The following is a 27,913-nucleotide window of genomic DNA, read 5'->3' as shown; positions in this document are numbered from 1 at the left end:
CGACGTATTGTCGGATCGTATCAGGACATGGTGGCCGTGAAGGTCTGGGAGAAAGCTCCTCAAAGCTTTGTAAACCGCCAACATTTCCAAGCAATTTATGTGCCAGGAGGAATGTTGGGGTCCCCACGAACCCCTCATGAACCGGCCTTCCATGACCGCGCCCCAGCCCGTGAGGGAGGCGTCTGTTGAAAGGATCTTCCTGCAACATAACGCTCCTAACACAGGCCCTTGGGACAGGAACCTCGGATCCTTCCATATAACGAGGGAACGAAGGCATCTGCGCGTTACCCTGATCATACGGAAAGGTTTTCCCCTCGAGGAAAACCCCTTGGTTCCTAGCCACCACTGGAGGGGCCTCATGTATAGCAGACCCAACGGAATTACGTTGGATGCTGCTGCCATGAGTCCCAGCAGTCTCTGAAACTGCTTCACAGTGCGGCTGTGGCCTAGCTTCACCCCTGAGACCTCCGCCAGTATAGAACCCACCCGTGCGGGAGACATGCTCGCCCGCATCGAGGTTGAGTCCCATACCACCCCGAGGAACGTGGTCCTCTGGGCGGGTATCAACACGCTCTTGGCCGTGTTCAGTCTCAGCCCCAAGCACCTGAGATGGGCTAAAATGACATCTCGATGCCGAATCGCCATCTCGCGCGACTTTGCCATAATGAGCCAGTCGTCGATGTAATTCAGCACACGGATGCCCTGCAGCCTCATAGGGGCCAGAGCTGCATCCATGCACTTCGTGAAGGTGCGAGGGGAAAGAGCTAGACCGAAAGGAAGCACCCGATATTGGTACGCTTCGCCCCCGAAAGCGAACCTCAGGAACTTCCTGTGGGCAGGAAGGATGGAGACATGAAAATATGCGTCCTTTAGATCTATCGTGACGAACCAGTCCTCGAACTGGATCAGATTCACGATCATTTGAATTGTGAGCATCTTGAACCTGAATCTCCTCAGAGACCGATTCAAGTACCTCAGATCTAATATTGGACGTAAGCCTCCACCCTTTTTGGGAACAATGAAATAACGGCTGTAAAAGCCCGACTCCCTGTCTGGCGGAGGGATTTTCTCTATCGCCCCCTTGACCAGCAGAGACTGCACTTCTTGTTCCATAACCTGCCTCTGGGCCGGGGGGACCACAGTCCAGACCACCCCGCTGAACTTCGGTGGTGGAACTCTGAACTGCAATCTGTACCCCCTTCCCACTGTACTCAGGACCCAAGCAGAAATATTCGGGAGGCACATCCATGCGCCGATATATTCTACTAGGGGAACCAGCCTCTCGAGGCTGGTCTCTGGTACCCACCGAACCCCCTGCCCGACCCCCTGAAGCGGCCACCCGGCAGAGCTTAGTCGGGGAGGATTTTCGGTGTGCGCACGCATTCGCTGCCCCGCCGCAGGTCGATTTCGAGGCGGCTGGGACGGCGCACGTACGCGGGAAACCGATGAGGCCCAAAGCGTTGTTAACGGCGGGAACACAACATCGATTTCCCCAGAGCTGCGGGCTCGGAACGACCTCGGTCGTCCGCCCCCGGGAGGGCCAGCTCTGAGCGATCCTGCCGCAGCTAGGACCGCTTGCCAGAAGCCTTCTTCGCCTGAAGGACTTCCCTCAAGTCGCCCTTCGGCTTAGAAGACTTCTGGCGAGAACGTCGCCTCCTTTGCCAGGCTCCCTCGGGAGGGGCGCGGGAAGCGACACTCTCCTTTTGCGCCTGTCTGTGGGCGCTGGTGGAGGGCCGGGACTGGCCACCAGAGACCTCCCTGCTGGCTACAGGAGGCCCCTGGCGGCGAGGGAGATACTGCCGGAAAGCCGCCGACTGTTTCCTCACCTCCTGGAATCTCTCGACAACGCTATTGACTGCGTCGCCGAAGAGACCCACAGGAGCTATCGGGGAATCCAGAAGGAAGGATTTCTCCTTCTCCTTCATCCCCGACAGGTTTAACCACAGGTGCCTCTCCACGCACACCATGCCAGCCATAGAGCGGCCGATAGCACGGGCCGTCTCTTTGGTGACGCGGAGAGACAAGTCGGTAGCTTTCCGCAGCTCTGTAATATCGTCCGGAGACGGACCCTCTCCCTCATCTAGCTCTTTGAGGAGCTCAGCTTGGTATGCCTGCAGTACCGCCATGGTGTGCAGGCAACTACCAGCTCTACCGGCCGCTCGATACGCCCTGCCCACCAGGGACGACGTGTCCCTGCATGGCTTGGTGGGCAGGACAGGGGCTTTCAGGGACGCTGCTGCCTCGGGAGACAGATAGCTCGCTAACGCCTCCTCGACGCGAGGCAGCGTCCCATAACCAGCCTCAGCCGCGCCCACGACACACCCGAAGTCGAGAACTGGGGGTGTCGATAGGCGCGACGAGTATGGTTTTCCCCATGATTTGCACAACTCGTTATGCAAATCCGGGAAAAACGGCAAGCCCCTGCGTGGCGGCTGAGCACGCTTTTTGAAGAAGCGTCCATCCAACCTGCTCACAGGCTGGACTTCCACCTCTTCCTGTGGCCAGTCGATACTGAGTTTGGCCACACCACGTGTCAGCACGTCCACCAGCTCTTCTTGAGCGGGAGAGTGAAGAGGTGAATTCACCTGCACTCCGCCCGCCTCCAGGCTGAACTGATCTGATCCCTCGGAATCAGACAGCATCAGCACTGGGTTATCAACCTCGTGGGAAGAAGCCGCAGCGCGGGCTTCCTCACGAGGCGGAAGAGCGTCTGAATCATCGGACGAGGATTGGGAAGATGCCTCAGCATGCCCGCCTCCCGTCGCGAGATCCAGTTGTGAGCCCCAGGATCTACGCCGCCTCGCTGCCTCAACAGACGCGGGACCAGACCCACGGGGCTCGCGAGCCTGACCGCCTTCGGTGAAGACGGCCAGCCGTGAGCGCAGCACCCGGAGCGGCAGCCTCTCACACTCGCTGCAGGCGGCACCCTCAAGCGCCGCCTGAGCGTGCTGCGCTCCGAGACACTGCACACACAGCTGGTGTGTGTCCGAGCCCGTGATAAAGCGCGGGCACGGATGAACACACCTTCTAAATTGCTCGCTTGCCATGCTTATTCGAAAAAGGGACTGATATTCAGACAGACAACAGTAAATAGACAAACAATATTCACACAGAGCGCCTCGCTGAAGAGCAAAGACTGTCTGTTGTTTGGGGCGGCGCCTTCTTATAGCTTCCGTGTACGCCGTCGCCGGTTACGTCACGACGTTGCACCAATCGGATTGGTGGCTGATTTCATTCATACTTCAGAGCCGTCACGCTGGGGGCGTTCCCAGAGTGTCGTCACTCGACGACGCAGTGTTGAGTTCCCTCGATATAGGGAACTAATATCTATAGGTACAGTATGACTAAACATGCATCATCATTTTCAAGTTCATTTTCACAGTTCACCAGAGGCGGACAGTATTGGAGAATTTGGAGTTTTTCTTTGGATAACTTTTACTTTACTACATTAAAAAGCATTATATATAATCTCATACTTTTTACTGCACTTCATTTCATAAATAAAAGTTGTTGTTTTCTTACCTTTAATACTTAATTACAATAAAAACGTAGTGCTTTCTTACTTGTAAAACTTACTCAACTAAAACTTTAAATTAATTTTAGCCTACTTGAATAAAAGTATACAACACAACATTTTTTATGTAATTAAGTATTACATGATATTCAATATGAAATGTATTGCAGTCAAAAGTACAATATTATGTTTTGGAATGTTGTGAAGTAAAAGTTTTCCAAAGAATAACACTGATAAAGGGCATATACTTAAAAAACAAAATTACGTGGAAAGTAAAAATACTTCAATACTGTTCACCTCTGCAGTTCACACTATAAATTGAAAACTGCATTGTCAAATATTTCCACTTGGCAACCCATCTTCAGAAAGCTCGGATTTAGCAGGACAGAAACACTGTCTCTGTGTATACGGAAGGACCACACATAGAGAAAATGATTTTTAAATGTACCCAGATTAGTGTAGATGTAGCCTACAGGTATCAGGTGGTCAAGCTAGTTCAAAGTGTCTTTTGATAGCCAGCTTAGACTTACCTAGAAACCATCTATCATGTTGTTTCAAAACCATCTTAACCTGATTTTCCAGAGCTAAGGCACAGTGGGAAGCACTCCAACCATTGTACCCATCTGCTAGCCCTCTTTATTTAATTGAGTGCATCTGATCAACCTGTGTGAAACACTAATGGAAATGCAAAGGAGGTTAAATTAAATAAAAAGGGAAAGGGAGGTGTGTTTGTGAGTTAAAGCTCCTGGCTTTGCGCTTTTGTTTGGAAGAAGCGAGCGAGTGAGCAGTACCTGTACTTTCTCTCTCTCTCTCTCTTTAAAATCTGGTGCTCTCATGTTTCAACATGCGGATTTGTGGGAGCGTACAGGCCCCCCTGTATCCATAACCCTGGTGCTGGTCCTCCAGTCATTGAGCCGTGCTGCTGGCCGGAGAACTTCCACTTGAGCTGGAGCTGGTGGAGCCACTGTCCTCAAAGATGGAGATTTCAATCTGGGCGGCCATAGTCAAGGGTTAATTGTTGAAACATAAAAGTGCTGGTACAATAAGTCTAAATAATGTATTAAAGACCTCATTTCATTGCTTGATGACTGTGGCGTGAAACAGGAAGGGGCCTAAAGCTGTGGGAGTGGAACGAATGTTAAGGATAAAAGAAATAAAGACCAGGCCTGGGACTTCATGTTGTTGTTGTATTATGTTTATATGCGGCGATCGTCTGTGAGGGACTGCTGCTTACTTTCTTTTTGTTGTTTATGCTTATTTTTTCATTTTGCCCGACTCCTACCCTTATCCAGGGGCGTGGGACTGGGCGGATAAAGGGTACTGAGTAACCAGGGCCCGAGGCAGGGAAGTCCGTTTTCTATACATACACATACATGGTACGGGGGCCCAGCAAGATGGTTTGTACCCAGGGCCCAAAATTTGGTGCTACGCCACTGCCCTTATCTATGAACTTTATTGCAACAAGTATTCTTGTTTTTGTGGTCATATTTCCTCTCTAAACAGGAAATTTGTGTGAATATATAGAAGGGTTCAACCCTTTAAAAAAATGACAATAGCCAGGTGGTGTCGTTTTTACATTTATGGATTTGGGAGATGATTTAATCCAAAGCGATTTACATTGCATTCAAGATACGCATTGCATTTAGGTAATGTGATTGAATTTATACATAGTGTTTCTTGAACCCTACTGTTTCATACAAGATATCTTTCATAAAATGTAATTTTAATGGTTTTATTTTTATATCAAGCAATATGTTATAAAATAGCATTATATAACTATTCTATAATAAGTAGTTAACACAGTTAATGCATGCGCACAATAATTTTATAATTTTTATCAAACAAAATATATACACCCATGAGTGCAAGATCAATATTAACCAAATTGTTCGTTTTATTTTCCATGAATAGAATCAAAAAAGGGTGCATTACAGTTCAAATTTGTGAGGTCAATTAGATTTTTAAAGAAATTAAGAGAACACTTTCAGATATCTTCAAGCTTTGGGTGTTAATCTGGCACTTGGTGCTAATTTCCGTAATAATCTGGCAAACCCTATTTGACTTGAAGCAAACTTTCCAATTTTCACTGACAATGCAAGATGGCAAGCCACTCTAAGGTTACTGAAACCATACGACACCAGGTTGTCCAGATGAAGGCCAAAGGGATGACCCTTTCAGCTAACTTTCAATGCTGAACACAGTAAGGATCTGTTTTTGCCATACAGTGTCTTGTCATTTAAGAGAATTCAGACTGAATGCTCAATCTGCAGTGACCAAGCCTCTTATCAGCAGAAAGAATCAAACGTCTAGACTAACCTTTGCTGAGGAGCATGTTGTGTGTACTACGGTGGCCGTGTAGTGCAAAACAGCATTACAAAGTGTGAAACACTTTTACAAAGCTCGAGACAAAATTACATTTTGGAAAGCATTTGTACCTATCGTAAAACACAATTACATGGGCAAAACCCTTTTACCAAGGACAAAACAAATTTACATTTAAAAACAAAAACAAATTAACAAGATGCAAAACACTTTTACCAGTCCCCAAAACACATTTCCAATGACATTACCACACACCAGAAGTGACACGGTGAGTGGAATACTGACCACTGATTGGACAAGACATATGTCAATCATCGAACGTTTTAGGAAAAAACCTCTGCCGCCTAAAGGGTTAAGTACTTACTAGTGATGTGTCGTTCATGAACGATTCGTTCATTTTGAACAAATCTTTAATATGACTTGAGAACGACGGGTTTTCTTAGAGAGCGATTCGTTCATTTTGTGTTGACCGCACATGCGCAACATCCCATAATGTTCTGTACAGGGAACAGAACAGAATTGATTAGTTCATCTTTCGAGTCCGGTTTGAGTCATTCGTTCATCAAGTCCCAGCCCCATAGACAAGGCTATGCAGTCTGTACCGGAAACAGAAATTATTCGTTCTTTTGAGTCTTCGGTCCGAGTCTCATTCTTTTGTCACGTGTTAGCCGTGTTGAATACAGAAATAGTTCATTCACAACGTTCCTCACAAACAAACTTTTTTTTAGCTAGTAGGCCGATAATATTTTTTCCTATGAATCCTAGACACACTGGGTTGGTCAGAATGGATAGGCATAATAACAGTTTATTGCCCATATCTTCTGATGATTTCATAATAATAACTATTATAACATGCAGTCAATAATACGACTGTAATGTTTTTTTTGTTGTGACTTGTGAGACACTGAACTGGCGCGGTCATGTGACAAAAGAACAAGAGTCAGACCCGAAGAACGACTTGAACGAGAAGACTCAAGAGATGAACTGCTTCTGCATTCAGTCTATGGGGACTTGAACGAACGACTTAAACGAGAAGACTCGAGAGAACTAATCTCTTCTGTTTCCAGTGACTGACTTCATAGCCTTGCCTATATGGGGTTGGGACTTGATGAACGAATGACTCGAAGACTCAAGAGAACTAATCTTTTCTGTTTCCGGATCCATGTATAACATATGAGGCTGTCACGGCCCAGATCAGACATGATGACAAAATTAACGGCTTGAACCAGAAGTCACGAGAGGTGTAGCCTAGCTGCTAATTATTCTAGCAAACAGACGTGATTAAATGTGAAGTGACTAAAGAAAGAACGATTTGGATCGGGAGGAGAGGCAAGCTAGGCAATTAATTAATAATTTTTATTCTCAAAGTTTGGCCAAGACTGCATTAGCTTGTAGTTTATTTTTATTTTTATTTCAACAGTACTAAATGTGTTGAAAAATGTACCATGCAAACTTTTAATTAGATTCTGCTTAAATGAATGAAATGACTTGAAACAATATTCGTTCATTTTACTGAACGAGATTCAAAGATCAGAGTCAGTAAAATGATCTGAACTTCCAATCACTAGTACTTACATAAAAAAAATAATTACAATGTATTTACTGTGTTCAAATTTAATTGCAAAACACCTTTGCTGATATTGAGGTGGGATACGGGTAGGGTTAGGGACAGGTGTGGTGGTGTGAGTAAGTTTAAGGGTAGGGTTAGGGACAGGTGTGGTGGTGTGAGTAAGTTTAAGGGTAGGGTTAGGTGTAAGGGAAGTGCCAACTGTGTTATTACAAATGCAACTACAGAAATTAATTGCATAATACATAGTACATAACATAGTAATTACATGACATAATTACAAGCAGGTATTTTTTTAAACTGTAAGTACAATGTAAAAACATGTATGTACACTAAGTGCATTGTATCAAATGATGAAATAAAATGTTAGTACATAGTAGTTAAGGCCACCTAATATAAAGTGAGTCCAGTTAACTACATGCTTAGATTTAGGCTTAGATTCAGGTTCAGGGTTAGTACCTAGTCATAACTCAGTTATTGTAATTCTTGTAATTACATAGTACACTACACCGCTAAAGGTATTGGGAGACCCCTACAAATCATTGAATAAAGCACAATGTGCATAAAATCAAGCAGGCATGCAGACTGCTTTTGTGTGTGCTCTCAGGAGCTCAGTGAATTCAAGCGTGGTACCGTGATAGGTTGCCACCTGTGCAATAAGTCCATTCGTGATATTTCCTCAATACTGAACATTCCACGGTCAACTGTTAGTGGTATTATAACCAAGTGGAAGCAATTGGGAACAACAGCAACTCAGCAACTCAAGTGGTAGGCCAAGTAAAATCACAGAGCGGTGTCAGCGCATACGCAGAAGTCAGCAACTTTCTGCAGAGTCAATAGCTACAGACCTCCAATCTTTGTGTGGCCTTCAGATTAGTTTCATAGCTCCATTTAAAGGTGCCCTAGAATGATTTGAAACAATATGTTAAATTGTTCTTTGATATCTAAATAGAGGGTACACTGTAAAAAAAAAAAGGCAAATTTTGAACTTTTGCAGTACAATCGACTTGGATGTTTAAGTTATTTCAACTTAAATTATGTTAAACTGACTTTAAAAAATGAGTTACATCTTTTGTCCAGATACAGTTCTACAGGTCCATTTACAACCCCATAAATTGTCCCTAGGATGTAATGCTCTGTTTTTGCCTTATTTGGAAGGGTCATGAATATTAATGCAGAGTTCTGCTCTGATTGGCTGTTTCACTGCACTGTAAAAAAATATTTAGAAAAAAAGTTACCTGGTTGCCTTAAAATTTTGAGTTCATTGAAATTAAAATTTTGAGTTAATACAATCAACATTTTTTGAGATTCGACAGCCTTTATTATAATATTATTAAAAGATTTTGTAAGCGGGTAATTATGTGTGTGTTATTTCTGATGACGCAGTAAAACAATGCCAAATTGTGCTATTTTCATGATTTAGCACATTTTTTAAGTGGTTCAGATACAAAAATATTTGGAGTTTCTATTTATTAAACTAATTTCCTTCATTGTATCAACTCAAATTTTTAATTTCAATAAACTTAAAATTTAAATGCAACCAGGTTACTTACTTTATTAAGTTAAACCAACAAAAACCACCACAATTTTTTTACAGTGTGCACTGCTGCTCAATGATAGCTAACACATCTACCATCCGTCGTGGCAATGATTTTACAATGATAGCTTCTCAACTTTGAGTCACGAACTGAACTGGGTAGCGCGTAAATATGTTGTTTGTACAGTAACGTTACAGTTTGACAGTAGAGTACTGATTAAAAATGCAATTTATTTAGCCAAACAAAGTAATATAAAAACCACTCAAAATAGGCATGTCATGTTTACTACTCATCCACTGCAATAATACTATCAGTTCTCAAAAATGCATATTTATTTAACAAATTGACTAGAAGCCTTGTCAAATGACTATCGTTTCAAGATGGTGGAGAAGGTGATGTTAGCTACAAGGATCGAGTGAGCGATCTGTAAGCAACTAAACAGTAGTAGTAAACGTAGTTAGTTTCTGAGTTATGTGTTAATGATGAAATTTAGGCTTTAGATTTAGATTTCAATACGTCAAGAGGAATAGACATACGTATCTACTGTTGTATTTTATGACAACACTGGCAGGAAATAATATTAACCTTTGTCATTTGACAAACTGTTATATGAGCTACTGGAGTTTCCAATTGGTACTTTAGCATCTTGCGTTAGATCTAGACAACACAGGGGATATTATCATTATGTTGTCTTACTAAGAAACTTTCAATTTAACCCGAAATGGGTTTACAGTCAATAAGTGGATAAAATCACTACTTACTGCTTGCAGGAATACAGTTGAAATTGGCCCTTTCTTCAGTTTTAAACTCTGAGTGAATCCTTCTATATTGCCCCAGGTTAGAAAAACTCTCTGTGGTGAAATGGGCTGAGCAAACGAACAACTCTGAATTAAATTGTTGCGGTATCCGATTGTAAATACACATCAACCATGACTGTTGATAATGTTTATCTGTGGGAAGGGTAGAAAAGTCCTCAGATCCCCTGCACACCCTGGAACATGATATTTGTGTCCATGAGAGCTGGCGTTTTCGCTATCCGCGTGTGATGCTTGTTTAACTGCTGAACTCCCGATGGCTGCGCACTGCGTAATTCCGCCTGACGATGAACATGGGCTGACATGCAAATGTTGTGGCCGTACATATTAAGGATCTCAGCGATTGCGTCACAGTTGGTGTTATGTTGAAAATAGCCTGTTTTTCCGTGGTGTTTTTCAAATTTACATATGAAGGAGGAGGCAATGGTGTTTGAGACTCACTATATGTGATGACATTGTACTGAACTCTTGTTATTTCACTATGGCAAGGTTAATTCAATTTTTCATTCTAGGGCACATTTAACTTCATGAAATGGGTTTCCATGGCTGAGCAGCTGTATCCAAGCATTGGATGCAGTGGTATTAAGCACGCCACTACTGGACTCCAGAGCCGTGGAGACGTTATCTGGAGTGACAGATCATGCTTTTCTGTCTGGCAATCCAAAAGATGAGTCTAGGTTTGCTGTTTGCCAGAAGAATGGTATTTGCCTGTTTGCATTGCGCCAAGTGTAAAGTTTGGTGGATGGGGATTATAGTGTGGGTTGTTTTTTAGGGGTTGGGCTTGGCCCCTTATTTCCAGTGAAATTAACTTAATTAATTATTATTATTAAATTAATAATGCTTCAGCATATTGAACAATTTGAACAACTTGATGCTCCCAACTTTGTGAGAACTGCTTGGGGATGGCCCCTTCGTGTTCCAAAATGACTGCACACAGTGCACAAAGCAAGGTTTGGTGTGAAGGAACTTTACTGGCCTGCACCGAGTCCTGACCTCAACCCGATAGAACAACTTTGGGATGAATTAGTGCGGAGACAGTGAGCCAGGCCTTCTCGTCCAACATCAGTGCCTGACCTAACAAATGTGCTTCTAGAAAAATTCCCATAAACACACTTCTAAACAGTGTGGAAAGCCATCCCAGAAGAGCTGAAGCTGTTATAGCTGGAAAGGGTGGGACAATTCCATATTAAACCATACAAATTAAGAATGGAATGTCATTAAAGTTAATGTGCAAATAAAGTAAGGTGTCCCAAAACTTATGGCAATATAATGTTTGCACATTTTTACTGTTTTTTTTTTTTTTTTTTTTTAACAAATAAACGTTTCCTTGGTGAGCATAAGACACTTCTTTCATACGCATTTAAACAATCTTACTCTTAACAAAATTTTTAACGTGTAATTCTAATAAATGTTTATTTTGTAAAGTGTACATATCCTGAAAGCTTACAGACATGCACTAAATACCACACGACTGCAATCTGGATCCTAAAATGGATTTAGATGAGAGTTGGACAGCTGTTAAATGCATTCCCTCTCCACAAGAAAGTTAGACCTAATCAGATGCTGAGAATATGCAATATTTTGCAAACGTGGTAGCATAGCAATAATGGAATTTAACCCATCAACTGTTTCATTTAATTTAACTTGAAAACGTCTTTCCTGTGAGCTAAACCAAAGCTCTGTGATGATTTACTGGTGGTCAGTGCGGTAGGAACTGAATGGCAGCTATTGTTTGCCCATTGCTCCTAAGGTGACAGCTGGTTGGAATCCGCAGGGCTGTGAGCTGATGACGGGCTGCCAAAGCCAGACGGGCCTGCAGTCAACGGGAAGGAGGAGGAACAGGATTGCCAAGCTAGCTTGATGGTCTACTGGATAGATTTCCCAAAAGGAATCACCCAAAATTAAGGGATTCAAAGAATAATATGTTCCTGGATTATCTTTTAAGTGTGCATTTACTGTCATACCTGAACAATAGTGACATATATTAGACCTAGAGATAGAGGAAACACCCATATTTCTCTACAGTGTGGGCGCTAATTTCTTTTTATACATATTTTGAAAAAAGAAAAACAAAGTTTAAATCAAAATAATAATCGAAAAAGGAATGGGTAGCCAAGGCAACCAGTAGACTATAGGTGTACATGCGGTGTGTTGAGCCTGATATCTTCAAACTGACAAGTATTCAGCCATGCTTCAAAAGACTTGACAGGAGCAATGCAGCAACATCTCATTAGGTTAGTTGCTTAGAAACAATTAGTGTAGTTCACACTGACCCAACAAACAATAGCATTTCAAACACTCCCAAGTTGCCTGTTGGATTTATAATATTGAGAAACATAACCATCATGTTTAAACTAATTCATAAACACAGGTTTTACCTGCTGATCTGTTGTAATTGGGTGTTTGATGAAGAGCTAGTCCCAAAACTTGTAAACTAGTCCCAAGTCTCGGGTTATGAATATAACCCATGTTCCCTGAGAGGGAACGAGACACTGCGTCATCGTAGATGACACATCGGGGAACGCCCTCGGCGTGACGCTGCTGAGTTCATATCAAAAATGTCCAATCTTGATTGGTGTTGCGTGATGACGTAACGAGTGACGGCATACCCGGAGGTATAAAGGGAGGCCGGCACAAGCAAATGCAGCTTACTGCTATGAAGCGGGACGCTCTGTAGATAGGCGGGGGGTACGAGACGCAGTGTCTCGTTTCCTCTCAGAGAACATGGGTTATATTCATAACCCGAGGCGTTCCCTTTATCGAGGGAACTCGCACTGCGTCATCGTAGATGACACATCGGGGAACGAGTACCCACTAGTCCTCGCCTATCTTGGGCCCCCTGATATGGACCGGAGTGCATACTCAGGGGGCGAGCACCCTAGCGCCTGGCGTCGCCGGGAGGTGCAGACTGTAATATTTCACGAAAGTATGCGGTGTGGCCCACACGTCCGCCTCGCAGATTCCTGCAAAGAAGCTCCGGAAAGGAGGGCTACCGAGGAGGCCATGCCCCTGGTAGAATGAGCCCTCACGGCTATAGGTGAAGGCAAGTTGCGCACCTGATAGGCCGTGGCTATTGCCTGGACAATCCAGTTACTAATGGTCGGTTTTGCCACAGGCAGCCCTTTCCTAGGTGGACCAAAGCACACTAACAACTGGTCTGACTTCCTCCACTGGGCAGACCTCTCCAAATAAATCCTCAATGCCCGCACCGGGCAGAGGAGGTGAAGCCTGCCCTCATCTGCCGTCACATGAGGCGGGGGATGAAAAGCCTGGAGAACCACTGACTGTACCTCATTAGATGGTACGGTTCCTCCGCGCTCCTCGGAGGAACCATACAACCAGATGGTGCCTCCCCAGAGGTCCTTCACCTAATGGTGTGTGGAAAGCTCCTATCGCTGCCACATACACCTTAAGTGTGGACGGGGTAAGCCCGGCGGAAAACCGATCTTGAAGAAACTCCAGTACTGAAGCCACAGCACAGTTAACTGGGTCTACCTCACGGTCTCTACACCACATGAAAAATACTCTCCACTTCAGGTTGTACAGCCTCCTGGTGGAAGGAGCCCTGGAGCTAAGTATAGTCTCTACGACACCTGCTGACAGACCTTCCTCTATGAGCTCTGCCCCCTCAGGGGCCAGGCCCACAGGTTCCATAACTCTGGCTGGGGGTGAAAGATCGAGCCCCCCGCCTGAGTCAACAGATCCCTCCTCAGAGGAATCTGCCACGGAAGGCCATCTAGCAGGTCCATAATGTCGGAGAACCATATCCTGGTCGGCCACCGGGGTGCTATTAGAAGCAGGCGAATGCCTTCCCGGCGGACACGCTCCAGAACTCCCGGGAGCAGAGCAATCGGGGGAAATGCGTACAGACGCAGCCTCGGCCACGTCTGTGACATGGCATCCAGGCCCAAAGGAGCCGGATGCCTGAGGGAGAACCAAAGTGGACAGTGGGTCGTCTCTCGAGACGCAAACAAATCCACTTCCACTTGGCCAAACCTTTCGCATATGGCCTCCACCACCTCTGGATGGAGACGCCACTCCCTCAGCCCCTGCCTCGACAGGATGTCTGCTCCCTGGTTTTGGTCCCCCGGGATGTAAACTGCCCTGAGAGATGACAGTTTCCCGTGGGACCACAGGAGGACCTGATGCGCCAGTCTGTAAAGAGGGCGCGATCTCAGACCCCCCTGATGATTTAGATATGATACTACGGCAGTGTTGTCGGATGGTATAAGGACATGGTGGCCACGAAGGTTTCCCCTTTCCCCGAAGTTTCCCCTTCGGGGAAAACCCCTTGGTTCTCAGCCACCACTGTAGTAGTCTCATGTGGAGCAGGCCGAGCGGAATCACACTGGACGCTAATGCCATGAGACCCAGCAGTCTCTGAAACTGCTTGACAGTGATGCTGTGGCCCAGCCCTATACTGGAGACCTCCGCCCGTACGGTCTCGATACGCACGGGTGACATGTGTGCCCGCATCGTTACCGAGTCCCATACTATTCCCAGCAACGTGATTCTCTGGGAGGGCGTCAACGCGCTTTTCTTCGCGTTGAGTCTCAGTCCCAAGCACCTCATGTGGGCTAGAACAGCATCTCGATGCTGAACCGCCATATCTTACGATCTGGCCATGATCAGCCAGTCGTCGATATAATTCAGTAGACGGATGCCCTGGAGTCTTAGCGGAGCCAGGGCTGCATCCATGCACTTTGTGAAGGTGCGAGGTGAAAGAGCTAGGCCAAAGGGAAGAACCCGATATTGGTACGCTTCGCCCCCGAAAGCGAACCTCAGGAACTTCCTGTGACTGGGAAGGATGGATTTATGGAAGTATGGGTCCTTTAGATCTATCGTGATGAACCAGTCCTCGAACTGGATCTGACTCACAATAACGGGAATGGTTAACATCCTGAACCTGTATCTCCTCAGAGATCGATTCAGAAGTCTGAGATCTAAAATTGGACGCAACCCCCCCATCCTTCTTGGGGACTATGAAGTACCGGCTGTAGAACCCGACCTCTCTCTCCGGCGGGGGGACCTTTTCTATCGCCCCTTTTACCAGCAGAGAGTGTACTTCCTGCCCCATTACCCCCACCTGCTCGGGACCGACCACCTTCCAGACTATCCCCCCAAATTTCGGGAGAGGAACTCTGAACTGCAGTCTGTAGCCCCGTTCTACAGTGCGCAGGGCCCACACAGAGATATTTGGAAGGCATGACCATGCGCCAAGATACTCTGATAAGGGCACCAGCCTCTCGAGGTATCGACCGAACCTCTCCTTCGACCCCCTGAAGCGGATAACCGGCAGGGACTTGTCAAGGTAGATTTTCGGTGTGCGAACGCATTCGCTCCTCTGCCGCAGATTTTATATGCAAGAGCCGCACGCGAACGCGGGGAAATGATGTAGCCCGAAGCCCTTTTGACTGCGGGAGCACAACATCGATTTCCCGAGAGCTCCGGGGGGAGAACGACCTCGGTCGCTCCGCCCCGTGGGGGACAGCTCTCAGCGGCCCTGCCGCAGCTAGGATCGCTTGGAAGCCTTCTTAGCCTGAATGACCTCCCTCAGGTCGGTCTTCGGCTTCGAAGACTTCCCGCGAGAGCGTCGCTTCTTCTGCCAAGCTCCCTCAGGAGGGGCACGAGAAGCGACGCTCTGCTTCTGCACCTCGCGGTGCGAGGAGCCCTGTGCTGGCTGGGACTGCCCACTCGAGGCAGCCCTGCTGGAGGAGCCCCAGCGGCGAGGGATAAACTGGCTGAAGGCGGCCGCCTGCTTTTTCACCTCCTGAAACCTCTCGACGACGGTGCTCACAGCGCTGCCGAAAAGGCCAGAAGGCGAAATTGGGGAATGCAGGAGAAAGTGGCTGTCTCTCTCCCTGATCCCCGACAGGTTGAGCCAGAGATGCCTCTCCGCGCACACCAAACCCACCATGGAGCGGCCGATAGCACGGGCCACCTCTTTGGTGACGCGGAGAGACAAATCCGCATCCTTCCTTAGCTCAGTCACATCCTTCGGGGAGGGACCCTCGCCCTCATCGAGCTCCTTCAACAAGTCCGCTTGGTAGGCCTGCAGAACCACGAGAGTGTGCAGGCACCCACCAGCGCGACCAGCCGCACTATATGCCCTTCCCACCAGCTTCGATGTCTCTCGGCATGGTTTCGAGGGCAATGCCGGGGTCTTCAATGAAGCTGCTGTCTCGGGTGAGAGGTGGCCCGCGAGCGGAAGATCCTCTGAATCGTCAGAGGAAGAGGGAGATGCCTCAACATTCCCTAATCCTGCTGACAGATCCATCTGCGAGCCCCACGATCTGCGGCGCCGCTCTGCCTCGGCAACAGCGGGCCCAGAACCGCGAGGCTCGCGAGGCTGGCCGGCCTCATCAAAGACCGCCAGCCGTGAGCCCAGCACTCTCAGCGGCAGCTTATCGCACTCACCGCAAGCCGCTCCCTCGAGAGCGGCCCAGGCGTGCTGCACGCCGAGACACTGCACACAGAGCTGGTGTGTGTCCGTGCCCGAAATGAAACGCGGACAGGGAGGCACACACCGTCTGAACTGCTCGCTCGCCATAATCTCTAATAATATTGAAAGCCCTACAGGACAAACAACACCAAATAGACAGACAGAACACAGAGCGCAACCGCTGAAAGCAGGAAGCTGCGTTTGCTTGTGCCGGCGTCCCTTTATACCTCCGGGTATGCCATCACTCGTTACGTCATCACGCAACACCAATCAAGATTGGACTTTTTTGATATGAAGTCAAAGTTGTGAATTTGGGACAATATTAAAGGTCTTGTTCTACACGATTCCATCTTTCAAACTTTATTTAGTGTGTAATGTTGCTGTTGGAGCATAAATAATGCCTGTAAAATTATAAAGCTCAAAGTTCAATGCCAAGCGAGATATTTTATTTAACAGTAGTTCCCTTTCAAAGCCTACAGCGAACGGCAGGTTTGGACTACACCCCTGCACTTGCTTGCTTGAATGACGTCACTAGAACCGTTCGTTGACTAACCCTCCGCCCACAAGTACACGCAAAATAGGGGGCGTGGTCTTGTTGCTCTCTCACGTGGAGAAGAGCCCGCATTCAGTGAAGTGCACTAAGCTGCTGTCCAATTACAACATGGGAAGCGCTGGCCCAATCAGAACTCGTTACGTGTTTCTGAAGGAGGGACTTCGTAGAACAATGAAATCATCAGGCCGTTTTTGGGACAGAGGAAACAGCGCTGTACAGATAAGTAAATTGTGTGAAAAATACAGTGGTTTTTTTACACGCGAAACATGAACTCATGTCATATTGCACACTGTAAACATAATCAAAACTTCAAAAACACGCGAAGAACGGGACCTTTAAATAAGGGGGCAAGGCCATTTTTTTATTGCTGAGGACTAGTAGGCTGGACGAAATGCTGTTATATTCTTTCGGATTGCCGGTCAGCATTCAGCCTTCCTAGGGACGGGGGAGTTAGGGATCAATGGTTAAAATTTAAATATCGCTCTCTGTGCTGCACATTTTACAGAGGAAAGCTCACAATCATTGCGAGTTCAATGCAGGATTCGCACAACGGCTTGTCCTGAAAGATGAAGCCGTTCCAACTTAAAAAACAGAAGCTGTTTACGGGCCACAACCTGTAAAGGAGGTTAAGCTGTAAGTATGATTTATTTTTCGTTGATGTGTTTTCTTGTATTAGTTCGTATTGTAAATTGTACGTTGTAGCAAGGAAGTACATGTACATATGTATTTGGCAGACACTTTTATCCAAAGCGACTTACATTGCATTTTTTAAGTTACACATTTTTTTGTGTCAATTCTCGCTTTCCCTGGGAATCAAACCCATGACGATGGCATTGCTAGTGCCACGCTCTACTGGTTGAGCTACAGGAAAGTAAACAAATGACAACGCTGTTTGTGTGTGCAAACCAGTTTGTTAACCCTTTGACATGTACAGTCACATTCTAGGCTGGTCCCTACTCACATCTATCTATCGATCGATCGATCGATCGATCTATCTATCTATCTATCTATCTATCTATCTATCTATCTATCTATCTATCTATCTATCTATCTATCTATCTATCTATCTATCTATCTATCTATCTATCTATCTATCTATCTATCTATCTATCTATCTATCTATCTAAGAAAATTCAGTGATCAATTGCTAAATTCAAAAATGTAAATCTAGTTTTAGTGCGTTGACTGGCACTGAGCCAGAGACTGAGTGAGAGACTGAAATCCAGCATGGCCCATCTCCATCAGTGTTGTAAACATATAACGGCGGCGCAGACACCCACAGCCCGTGATAACTTTACCTATCAACTAACACAATCAGTTTCCTCACATAATGTCACATAAGGTGAATTCAGGGCAGAGGTGTCAAGTAACGAAGTACAAATACTTCGTTACCTTACTTAAGTAGAAATTTTGGGTATCTATACTTTACTGGAGTAATTATTTTTCTGCCTACTTTTTACTTCTACTCCTTACATTTTCACGCAATTATCTGTACTTTCTACTCCTTACTTTTTAAAAATAGCCTCGTTACTACTCTTTTATTTCATCTTGTTTAAAAAAACTATGCAAATAAATCGTGTCATCTGGGTAGTGTGAATTTGATTGTGGTTGGATGAGAAGTGTAAACATATACCATTCCGACACCCTATTGGTTACAACGCGATCCATCGAGCCTGCTCAAAGCACAAATCACACACGGTGTTGCCAGATTGGGCGGGTTCCAGCGGACGAGCACGCACTTTCAGTCAATCAGCAATAGATGCGCTCATTCATGACAGCCAGGTTTTTAGCGCGATAACAAGCCGTTTCTACAGAAAACGTGGATTACACCTGTGACTCGGAGACTCTTTATAAATATAATCATGATTCCTGTCCATCATAATATACACACTCAGGACATCTGCAACTAGCAACCCCAACAGCTGCTGAAAGAGGTTTGAATCAATGATGAATCAGTTTTGACTGAGCTAAGTGCATGTTCTATGAACTTCACAAGGGTAGGCTACTGTAGTTTTGTCAGAGCAAAGCTAAGCGCATTGTTATTTTTTTGTCGGCGGATTATTGTAAAGTATCAATGAATTACGCATTTTGGCAGTGGCATAGGAGTAGATTACGGGGGGGACGTGTCCCCTCTCACTTTTAATAAAATTTATTTTCGTCCACCGCACTTTTATTGGGTCTCACCGATTCTAGTCGACCCGCTTCGAGCGGGATTCGAACCAGCGTTACCCTGTGCGGCGACGGCCAAATTAACAGGGACGCTAAAGACAGCCTTCTCTAATCTCGGTTGATAGAGCGCTTTTTGAGGTCACGGGCAAGTGTATTTACATAGAAACCAATGTGAATACATCAAGATTTGAAATCAGAGACAAAAAATAATCTATGCATGACCTGCTGTCATTTTATTCGCATCTATGAGGAGGGCGCTCTCACTGAAAGTCCAAATTCCAAAAGTGTATTCGTAGAGGTAATACCCTGTCACGCTGGAGCTGCAGCTGAAGGAAAACAATCGTTATGAGCTGAAACGTGACGAAGACAATCAGACGAGTGCGACAATATGCTTTATGTGTGTTTTTCAAGCCATCTCAATGTAGCCTATTTATTGACAATAAAGTAGCCTATCATATGAATAATGCAGTTGTGCATTTAATGTTTAGTATCTTCTGCTCACCAAGGCTGCATTTATTTAATCAAAAATAGTTAAAACAGTAATATTGTGAAATATTATTACAAATTAAAACCGCTTTTTTCCTATGTGATCAAAGCTGAATTAATCTTTACTCCAGTCTTCAGTGTCACATGATCCTTCACTAATCACTCTCATATGAGGATTTTATAATCAACAAACATTTATGATTATTATCAGTGTTGAAAACAGTTGTGCTGCTTTAAAATGTTGTGGAAACCATGATACATTTTATTTTTCAGGATTCTTTGATGAATAGAAAGTTCAATGGACGGCATTTATTTGCATTTATTAAATAAATTATTATCTTTTGTAATATTAACAATATCACTTGTGATCAATTAAATGCATGTCTGATCAATAAAAGTATTAATTTCTCTCTTTTTTTAATTTTACCACAAATGTTTAGATGGTTTCCACAAAATGTAAGCATCAGCATGAGCAGCACAACTGATAGGCTAATAATCATAAATGTGTGTTGATCATCAAATCCTCATATGAGAATGATTAGTGAAGGGTCATGTCACACTGTAGACTGGAGTAATGATGATAAATTCAGCTTTGATCACAGGAATAAATTGCATTTTACTATATATTCAGAGAGGAGGAAAGGGGGCTGGTTTTGTTGAGCTTTGAGCCCTGCACAGGCCCGGCACAATCCTATGACACACTCCTGCAGTCATTAAAATAGTTCAGCTTTGTTTGTAATGTCCAAGTAGTTATTTTTCCTTTAGTGTCTTTATTAAAGTTAATTTAGAAAAATGTTTGGATAATTTGTTTGTTTGTTAATTTTTTTTAAAGTGACAACCAAGCAGTCAGCGGCCGACAGGGGTATGAGGTTAGGGGTGTAAAAAAAGTCAGGGCCCGTAGGGCTCTAAAGCGTCGACCCAATCTGGCAACACTGATCACACATGTAGCCTACATTTACATTCCGATAAAGGTTATTGATAACATTACTTATAGGCAACTAGTCATCATATCTTCCGCTTCAGGAAACACATGTTAATGCTCAGCAGTACACATAATGGTATATTTCCATTGTACAAAAATGCATTCATTTTCAATGGGTATTTATGCGGCTAAAACAGGTAGCCAGTGCCTCCCAAATTTTTCAACATTAACATTTTAATATAACATTATAGTCATTATGGCCTTTAGAAAAATGTTTCTTGAGGAGGTGGGGTAGTGCACTATAGGCCCCTGTGGTGTGGCCTAAGCTTTTGTCTTTAATGGCATTTTTTTCCTTACATTACTTTTACTTTTATACTTTAAGTAGTTTTGAAACCAGTACTTTTACACTTTTACTTAAGTAAAAAGCTTGAGTTGATACTTCAACTTCTACAGAAGTATTTTTAAACCCTAGTATCTATACTTCCACTTGAGTAATGAATGCGAGTACTTTTGACACCACTGATTCAGGGTGATTGGGACACTTTTCTCAAGTCATCTCAATACCAAAAAGTATCCCAGTCACCTTGAATTCACCCTATATCAGGAGAAGTGGATTTTTTTAAACAAAGCATGAACACGTTACAGTGCACCCCACAAACACCCCACAAACACAATCAAGCCTTCGAAATAATTTGTTTTACCACCTCTTTAAAACGCAATGTTCTGATGCCTGGTGTTTGTGGATGCAGTCGTGTGAAATACTTCTGGTATCATTTTGTGACATTTCAATGACAGACTCTAGCTCAGACATTTCAGAATAACCTAACCAACATTTAAGATGCTGTGGAATGTGATTGGTCTGCAGATTAGTCCAGTTATCCAATCATTTCCTCTATTGAGACAGTGTCACATTTTTTGTTGTGGTTGTTGTTCATTAAGGCATTTATTTAGTAAATGTGTTTTCATTGTAGTTTATCAGATTAAAAATTATCCACCTAAATGGTGTCACAATCCTCTACTGTCCTGGATTCCATTTCCCAGAATCCTCCCTGCCTCACACCTGAATGCCTTCTCACATCATCCTTTCCACTCTCCCTTTATTCCCTGCACCTGGAGTTTGTCATCAGCACTACCTATAGGTTGGACTTCCTTCCCTGCATTCTTTGTTGGTTCTTGAGGTTATTATGTTTTTTGGTGTTGTATGTTTGTTTCCTGGTTTATCTCTTTGTTAACACGATTGTCACAGAAGAACCGACCAAAACAGACTTCTCGGAAGATGGGCTTCTCCCTCATCCCCAGCTGTCCCAGGCTCGCAAGGAGAGAGGCATCAGCGGTGGACCAGCTGTTGAGGCTTTGGCAGGACAGTCTCTCGGTCAAGAGGTACATTGCGGAGTTTGCTGAGCTTTCTGATGGTGAACTGGCCAGATGCGCCTCTTTCTGCCTGTTTTTTGAAGGGTCTGGACAAGGACACAATTCGCTTTATTGAACCTACCTGTTCCTTCTCCCTTGTAAAAAACCATTAATCTTATTCAATTTTTAAATTGTTCTAATAACTAAATCTAAGCGGTTCAGAGCGTGTCAGTGTATCGTCCCCGCAGAAAAACAGGCAGCCAGTTCAACCATCGCCAGCTTGCTCTACCTATCCCTCCAGTGGGTCTCCCCATTCTGTCCTGCTCCAATCATCTAAACTGTCCACCACTGTATCCGAGTCCCCACCTCTGGCCAAGATGGCCGCCGCCACACATATGAGACCTGTGGCTAATAAACTTTTGGAGCAATCCTGCCACTCCAGCTCTCCTCAAGCTGGCTTCAAGTTTCCGTGAGCCCACTACAGCTCTCCTCAAGCCGGCTCCAAGTTTTTGTGAGCCCGCTCCAGCTCTCCTCGAGCTGGCTCCAAGTTTCTGTGAGCCCACTCCAGCTCTCCTCGAGCTGGCTCCAAGTTTCCGTGAGCCCGCTCCAGCTCTCCTTGAGCTGGTTCCAAGTTTCTGTGAGCCTGCTCCAGCTCTCCTTGAGCTGGCTCCAAGTTTCCGTGAGCCTGCTCCAGCCCACGAGCCCTGCCTACCACCCCAAAAAACCCCAAAGAGCATTTGTATGTTTGTATCCATGGTATGTATCTGTGGGTGGGGAACATGTGGGTGGGACACATATTGGTGGGGCTCCTCCGCCAAGGCCGCCAGAGACTCATGATCCGCCAAGGCCGCCCGGGTCTCCTTACTCCTGATTCCGACTCTTCCCTGCTGCATCCAACGCAATTGTAACGAATGGAGCACATTCTTAGAATTTATGCAAATCTTTGCATTTCCATACAGCAATGTATTATTATTTTTTGTGATATCCTAAAATCCACATACAAATAGATGAATGGAAAAATGGCTAGTGTCACAAAATCCTTCAGAAATCATTCTAATATGCTAATTTGGTGCTCAAGAAACATTTTCTAATTTTATCAATGTTAAAAGCAGTTGTGCGGCTTAACATTTTTGTGGTTACACTGTAACAAATACACCTAAAATAAAGTGTATCCAAAAATACTTTTGCCCAAATTTTAGAAACTAGTTATTTCAGTTATCTATTTATTTTAGCAGAAGGGCTTTCCAAAGCCTCGATTTTGTACTTGTTTTGAGTTAAAATAATGTCGATATTTGAGTTATTACATTTCAAGTAATATTTAATTAGGAAAAAAATAATATTAATGAGACAATTTGGGTTAAATGTGCACTGGAAACATCAGTTTATTGTGATGCGACAAAACAAGAATGGAGATTGCTCCCTTTTTATTTTATTTTCCATTTGTTTGTATAGATTTTAAATGTTATCCCAATAAATCCCACTGACGGATGTTCAGTCTGGCTTGAAATATTAATGACTTCAAACTCCTGCTGTCAAACACTAAGTTGTTTGTCTTGACAAACTTTCCTTTAATAGTTATTTTTTAATCGCACAAACAAAGTGTTTCCATTCTGGTCTGGCCTTGGGCCTGTTTTTGGTCTCACACTGTTTCCTATAGCTACAACCATAGTGCTGGAAAATGGAAAGAAACACCTACAAATAAGGCAGAGTTTCCTCTCTGCTTTATATCAACATATGGAAGTGTCAAGTTGGCTGAACGGCTGAAGGTGAAGTGATATCCATTGTATAGTACGTGACTCTTATGAAAGTGTGACATCCCACTTTGGAAAGAATAGCAGACACACAATCACAACAGTGTTGACTGGCATCATGCTGCGCCAAACCAAATATAAACCATATTGCTGCTTTTTTGTGGAATATCAGCAGTGAAAGGAAAACATGGCCATGGGAAAGTATCTTAGCTTGACAGCTGAAAGAACAAAGTCTTTGCAGCAAACAAACAGGAAAAGTCATCAAAGATCTCAACTAGATCATGCTCAGCTGTTTGTGGAAGGGCCAACACTGAAAAAAAAAACATAAGACTGAAAACCATCCCAGACTGTTTGTAAAGGATACCACTCTCATGCCTCTTTCGATGGGGTCTGTGAGGAGCAAACCTCTGGGTGCATAGATCTTCTCATTCTGCTCCAGAATATACATGCTGATGTTTTTCAGTATCTGTGGGGGTCAGAGAAAGGACAGGAGTGAGGAAAAGAAAGGTTATCATAGTTCCCTTAATAATTTGTTAAGGCCTGTTCACCCCACGGCGGATAACTGTAATGACAACAATAAAGACACATTTTTATAAATCGCTCTAAATGTTAAAGTATAGCAGAGTCTACACTATAACAGCACAGAGAAACAAATTCTTTGGAATCACATTCACAACCATTTTTTTCCAGCTGATGAATGATGAAAACCTGCCAATCAGAATCCATCATGCTTTAAAGAGCTTGAACATTTAATGTGGCAGATGATGAAACAGCAAGAGCTTATAATAAACAGAATGATACTGTGCGTTGGTGTGGATGCTAATACAAAGTTATGTAATGAAACAGAAGGCACAGGCTGGTTGGTCCTTAACTCAATCTGCTTGCAAATCACATCATTCTTTATAGTGCACAGCTGATTGGTTCCTGCTGTATCATTAGCCAATGAGCTTGCTGCTTAACCTTTATATACTGGGTTTGCTGTAGCACACTTCCAGAAACCTGATGAGATCTCAATTCATCAATTGTTCTGACGTAACATCTCTGTTCCCTGTGTATTTAAATTGGGTCATTTATGTAGTAGAAATGTGCAATATATTTTTTTTTAATTTGGTCCCTTACAGACTGAGAAAAAAATGTATTTTTTGGCTCATGTGGATGAAAGACAACATCTCCCAGAATGCACTTGCTTCGCTGCCCTACGAGGCCACTCCCAAGCCACGCCTACCGGTTACATCACTTGCCCACCGTGGCACCGCCCCACCGTCATTTTCATTTTTATAGTAATAAAATATTTTAGTTCAGTTAGAGAACAAACACTACAATGAAAGTGAGTGTGTTATTGTACCATTTTTTTTGTTGTGTTTTTCATTAAGAATAATAGGCTAATGAACCAACAATTTAAGCAACCAGCCCCCGAATTGGCGCTAATTCTAAACCAAAACTAAAATGAGCATGGCCACAAAGGCATTCATTCACGGCCACATTGTCAAACATACATGGCTACACAGTCATTCACGGTGCGTGTCCAGCCTGGCGCGTTTTCAGTTCATGGAAGCTTAACTTTCACAGGAAATCATTGAAAACACATTGCTCCGCACTGCTCCGTTATGAATGCCTGAGTGGCCGTTTTCATTTACATTCTGTGAGGGAGATCCCACCCCCTTCATGCGAAACTAACTCCTACTACTGGCTGTAGCCTCTAGCCAATGCCAAAAAAAGCCTCCGATAACGCTAAATGATGATTTTTGTATCATTTGAAGTTTTTTTTTTACAAATGAAAAATACAAAAAAATCTCTTGTCCTGGGGGAATATTAAGGAGGAAATCATGGTCATTCGAATATACTACTGGGTTTCTACTGATACAAAGCTTAATGTTAATCGGTGAAGTAACCCTTTAATATTAAAAAGTTTTTTTTTTTTTTTATTGCCCATATGTCATTATGACCATATAAACAACACTCATTATGTTTTTTCGAATATTCCCTTTCATGAAGTGTGTATAGCTGTTTGTGAATGCAAATCCTTTGCAAAGTTGAAAAGTCGAAAGTGCACAATAAATAAATGTATTGTCTCCTAAAAGAAATAATCAACTCTGAAGAAACTGAGAAACATCCTGCTCGTCATCATTGCAATGGAAGTTCGAGTTGAACTAGTTCTTCCAATGTTTCATCATCAGACCTGTGCTCGGATTGATATGGTAAAATCAATTTCATCTGTCTTTACAGTGTGTATTATCACTCAGCTTTAGGAAGCCTCTGGAGCTAAGGCAGTTTAGCCTCCAAAATGCACGCTGTAAGCTGTAGACCAATCCGTAGACTGGGCTTTCTGGCCAATCAGAGCAGAGAAGCTTGCGGACAGGAGGGATCTAGAGAGTCTGTCAGTAACACTCTGCTTAGTTCCTGTCTCTATAAAACTCTTCCTTCTGAAAAGTGCAGTGTGCCTTAATTGGACAGCTGGACTAGTGTGTTGTGATCTGTTAACCACTTTTCAGAGTTTGTTTCAGAGAAATCAATCCCCTTACCTGCCACAACCAACATGGTCAACAGGTTACTAACGCAATTCAAACAGGCCTCAAGCACAATTTTTTTTTCTTGTTCTTTTTTGTGCATGCCCTGGGCAGGAATTATTGAAATGAGGAATATTGTGATGTGTTCATTCCCCAAAGCTCACATTTCAGGGAGTTCAGAAACAGTGATTGCTGATATGGAGAATAACTCCATGTGGAGTGACTTTGTGCTTTGTAACTTTGCAGACCTTTTCATGTGAAAACAGCAACATTTTAAAATACATAAAAGTTGAACATGTAAAAAAGCATAAATTGTCCTCTTTAAAAATATATGAGCTTTTCAGACAAAGTCTATAGTATCATTATAAAGCTATGATCTGCTGGTTAGTCCTAGCCTGACAAGCCAAACCCACATCAAGATGTTTGGTCTGGAAACTCACCATTGACAGGGATCAATCCGAGGGGCGGGATAAACGGTTGTCTTTCAAAATCCTTTTGTCCTCTGCACACAATTGGATAGCTCTACAACCAACCAGAGCAATGTGAAGTGGAGCTCGTTGATAGATTAAACTTTTGCCGTATCTGGTCGGCAAAACTCTGAACACATCTTCCCTTTTTAAGAATGACTTCAGTGCCGTTCTTTGTTCAGTTCTCGGAGAAAAGCTGAACTCCAACCCTGCGTCCCAATACACATACTATCTATTCTAAATAGTATTCAAAAATAGAATTAGTATGTCCCAAATTCTAGTATGTTGAAAAGAGTATTCCAAAGATTCCCGGATGGTTTACTATTTCCGGTCCGAATTCGAAGTATGGAAAGATGGGCACTCTAACAGCTGATATTGCGAGTTGGATGAGGATTCGATTAGAACTACAAACGCGGATAAAAAGTGTTAAAAAACTACAAACATGGCGGATGTGCGAGTTTGACGGTTAAGTAGAGAAGTTTAGATAAAGGGGTTTGAGTGACCAACTATTAATATTTAACCTGACAAAAATATATTTATTCAGTGTTGTCCACATTATATTTCACCTGCAGCAGCATTGTGAACTTTTTTAATGACACGTTTGGCCATTAACTTTAAAATTCATCATTATATTTAAACTGCAAACACATGAGGAGAGTCTCTGACCCACAAAGACCCACACATGGCAGATCAACGAGCGGCTACATTTCTCTCCGATACGGTAGGAGATTAATCTGAATGTGGAGGATTTGAACTGTGACGAATCTGACGATGATTGACAGGGCAGATAAACGGTGACGGGATGCACGTAACTAAGCGGCAGAGTCCGTTAAAGATGGCGAAGTAGTATGTCCCGAAGCTTGCATACTTTTCTGCTACACACTCAAAAGTATATACCATTTCTTCACAAAAAGAGTACATACTTTTAGGACGTAGTATAAGTAGGTGAATTGGGACGAAGCACAAGTCTTCCAGAGTCGCGGTCAAAGCTGATTGAAAAACCGCCGTTCGCCAGCTTCTGTGTTTCCTAGTAGAACGCAAGCGGAACTCTGCCGTCATTATGTTAAGCCCCGCCCACCAACTCTATACACCATGTGATTAGATTTGCTGCCTCTAGGGTTCGTCTAGATTGCTAGGTTAGTCCAGTTATCAAAATACATCCTCTGATGAGGCAAAGTCACATGACATTTTTTTGTTGTGCATCGATTTATTCGGTAAATGCATTAAAAACAAATATCCGCCTCAATTGAGTACGTCCGTTTTTTAAGCACACTTTTTAGAATCTATGCACAGTTTGGCGTTTCCATACAGCATTTTTTATGTAATATCACAAAATATGCATACAAATATTTGGATGGAAACATACCTAGTGTCATAAAATCCTTCAGAAATCATTATACTGATTTGGAGCCCAAGTAACATTTCTTATTTTTATCAATGTGGAAAGCAGTTGTGCTGCTTAATATTAACACTAATATTAATAATGTTATATTATTATATTAAACTAATA

At 43.7% G+C, this 27,913-nt stretch overlaps 1 protein-coding gene across 2 annotated transcripts in view; it reads right to left on the bottom strand.

The window, feature by feature from the left end:
• Positions 1 to 3,448: 3,448 nt before the first annotated feature.
• The window catches only part of golga7bb (golgin A7 family, member Bb), a 50,674-nt gene continuing 26,209 nt past the window's right edge, over positions 3,449 to 27,913 (bottom strand). For both annotated transcript variants that reach the window (XM_067421196.1, XM_067421197.1), the window contains 2 exons: positions 23,794 to 23,895; positions 3,449 to 4,504 (listed from right to left, as the gene is read on the bottom strand). In XM_067421196.1, the coding sequence (XP_067277297.1) occupies positions 4,421 to 4,504; positions 23,794 to 23,895 (186 nt within the window). In that variant the 3' untranslated portion in view covers positions 3,449 to 4,420. The remainder of the gene's footprint in view (positions 4,505 to 23,793; positions 23,896 to 27,913) is intronic.

The sequence above is a fragment of the Pseudorasbora parva genome, chromosome 17, assembly GCF_024679245.1.
Source record: "Pseudorasbora parva isolate DD20220531a chromosome 17, ASM2467924v1, whole genome shotgun sequence".
Classification (NCBI taxonomy): domain Eukaryota; kingdom Metazoa; phylum Chordata; class Actinopteri; order Cypriniformes; family Gobionidae; genus Pseudorasbora; species Pseudorasbora parva.
The sequence above is the reverse complement of the archived record's forward strand: the minus strand, read 5'-3'. Positions and strand labels throughout refer to the sequence as shown.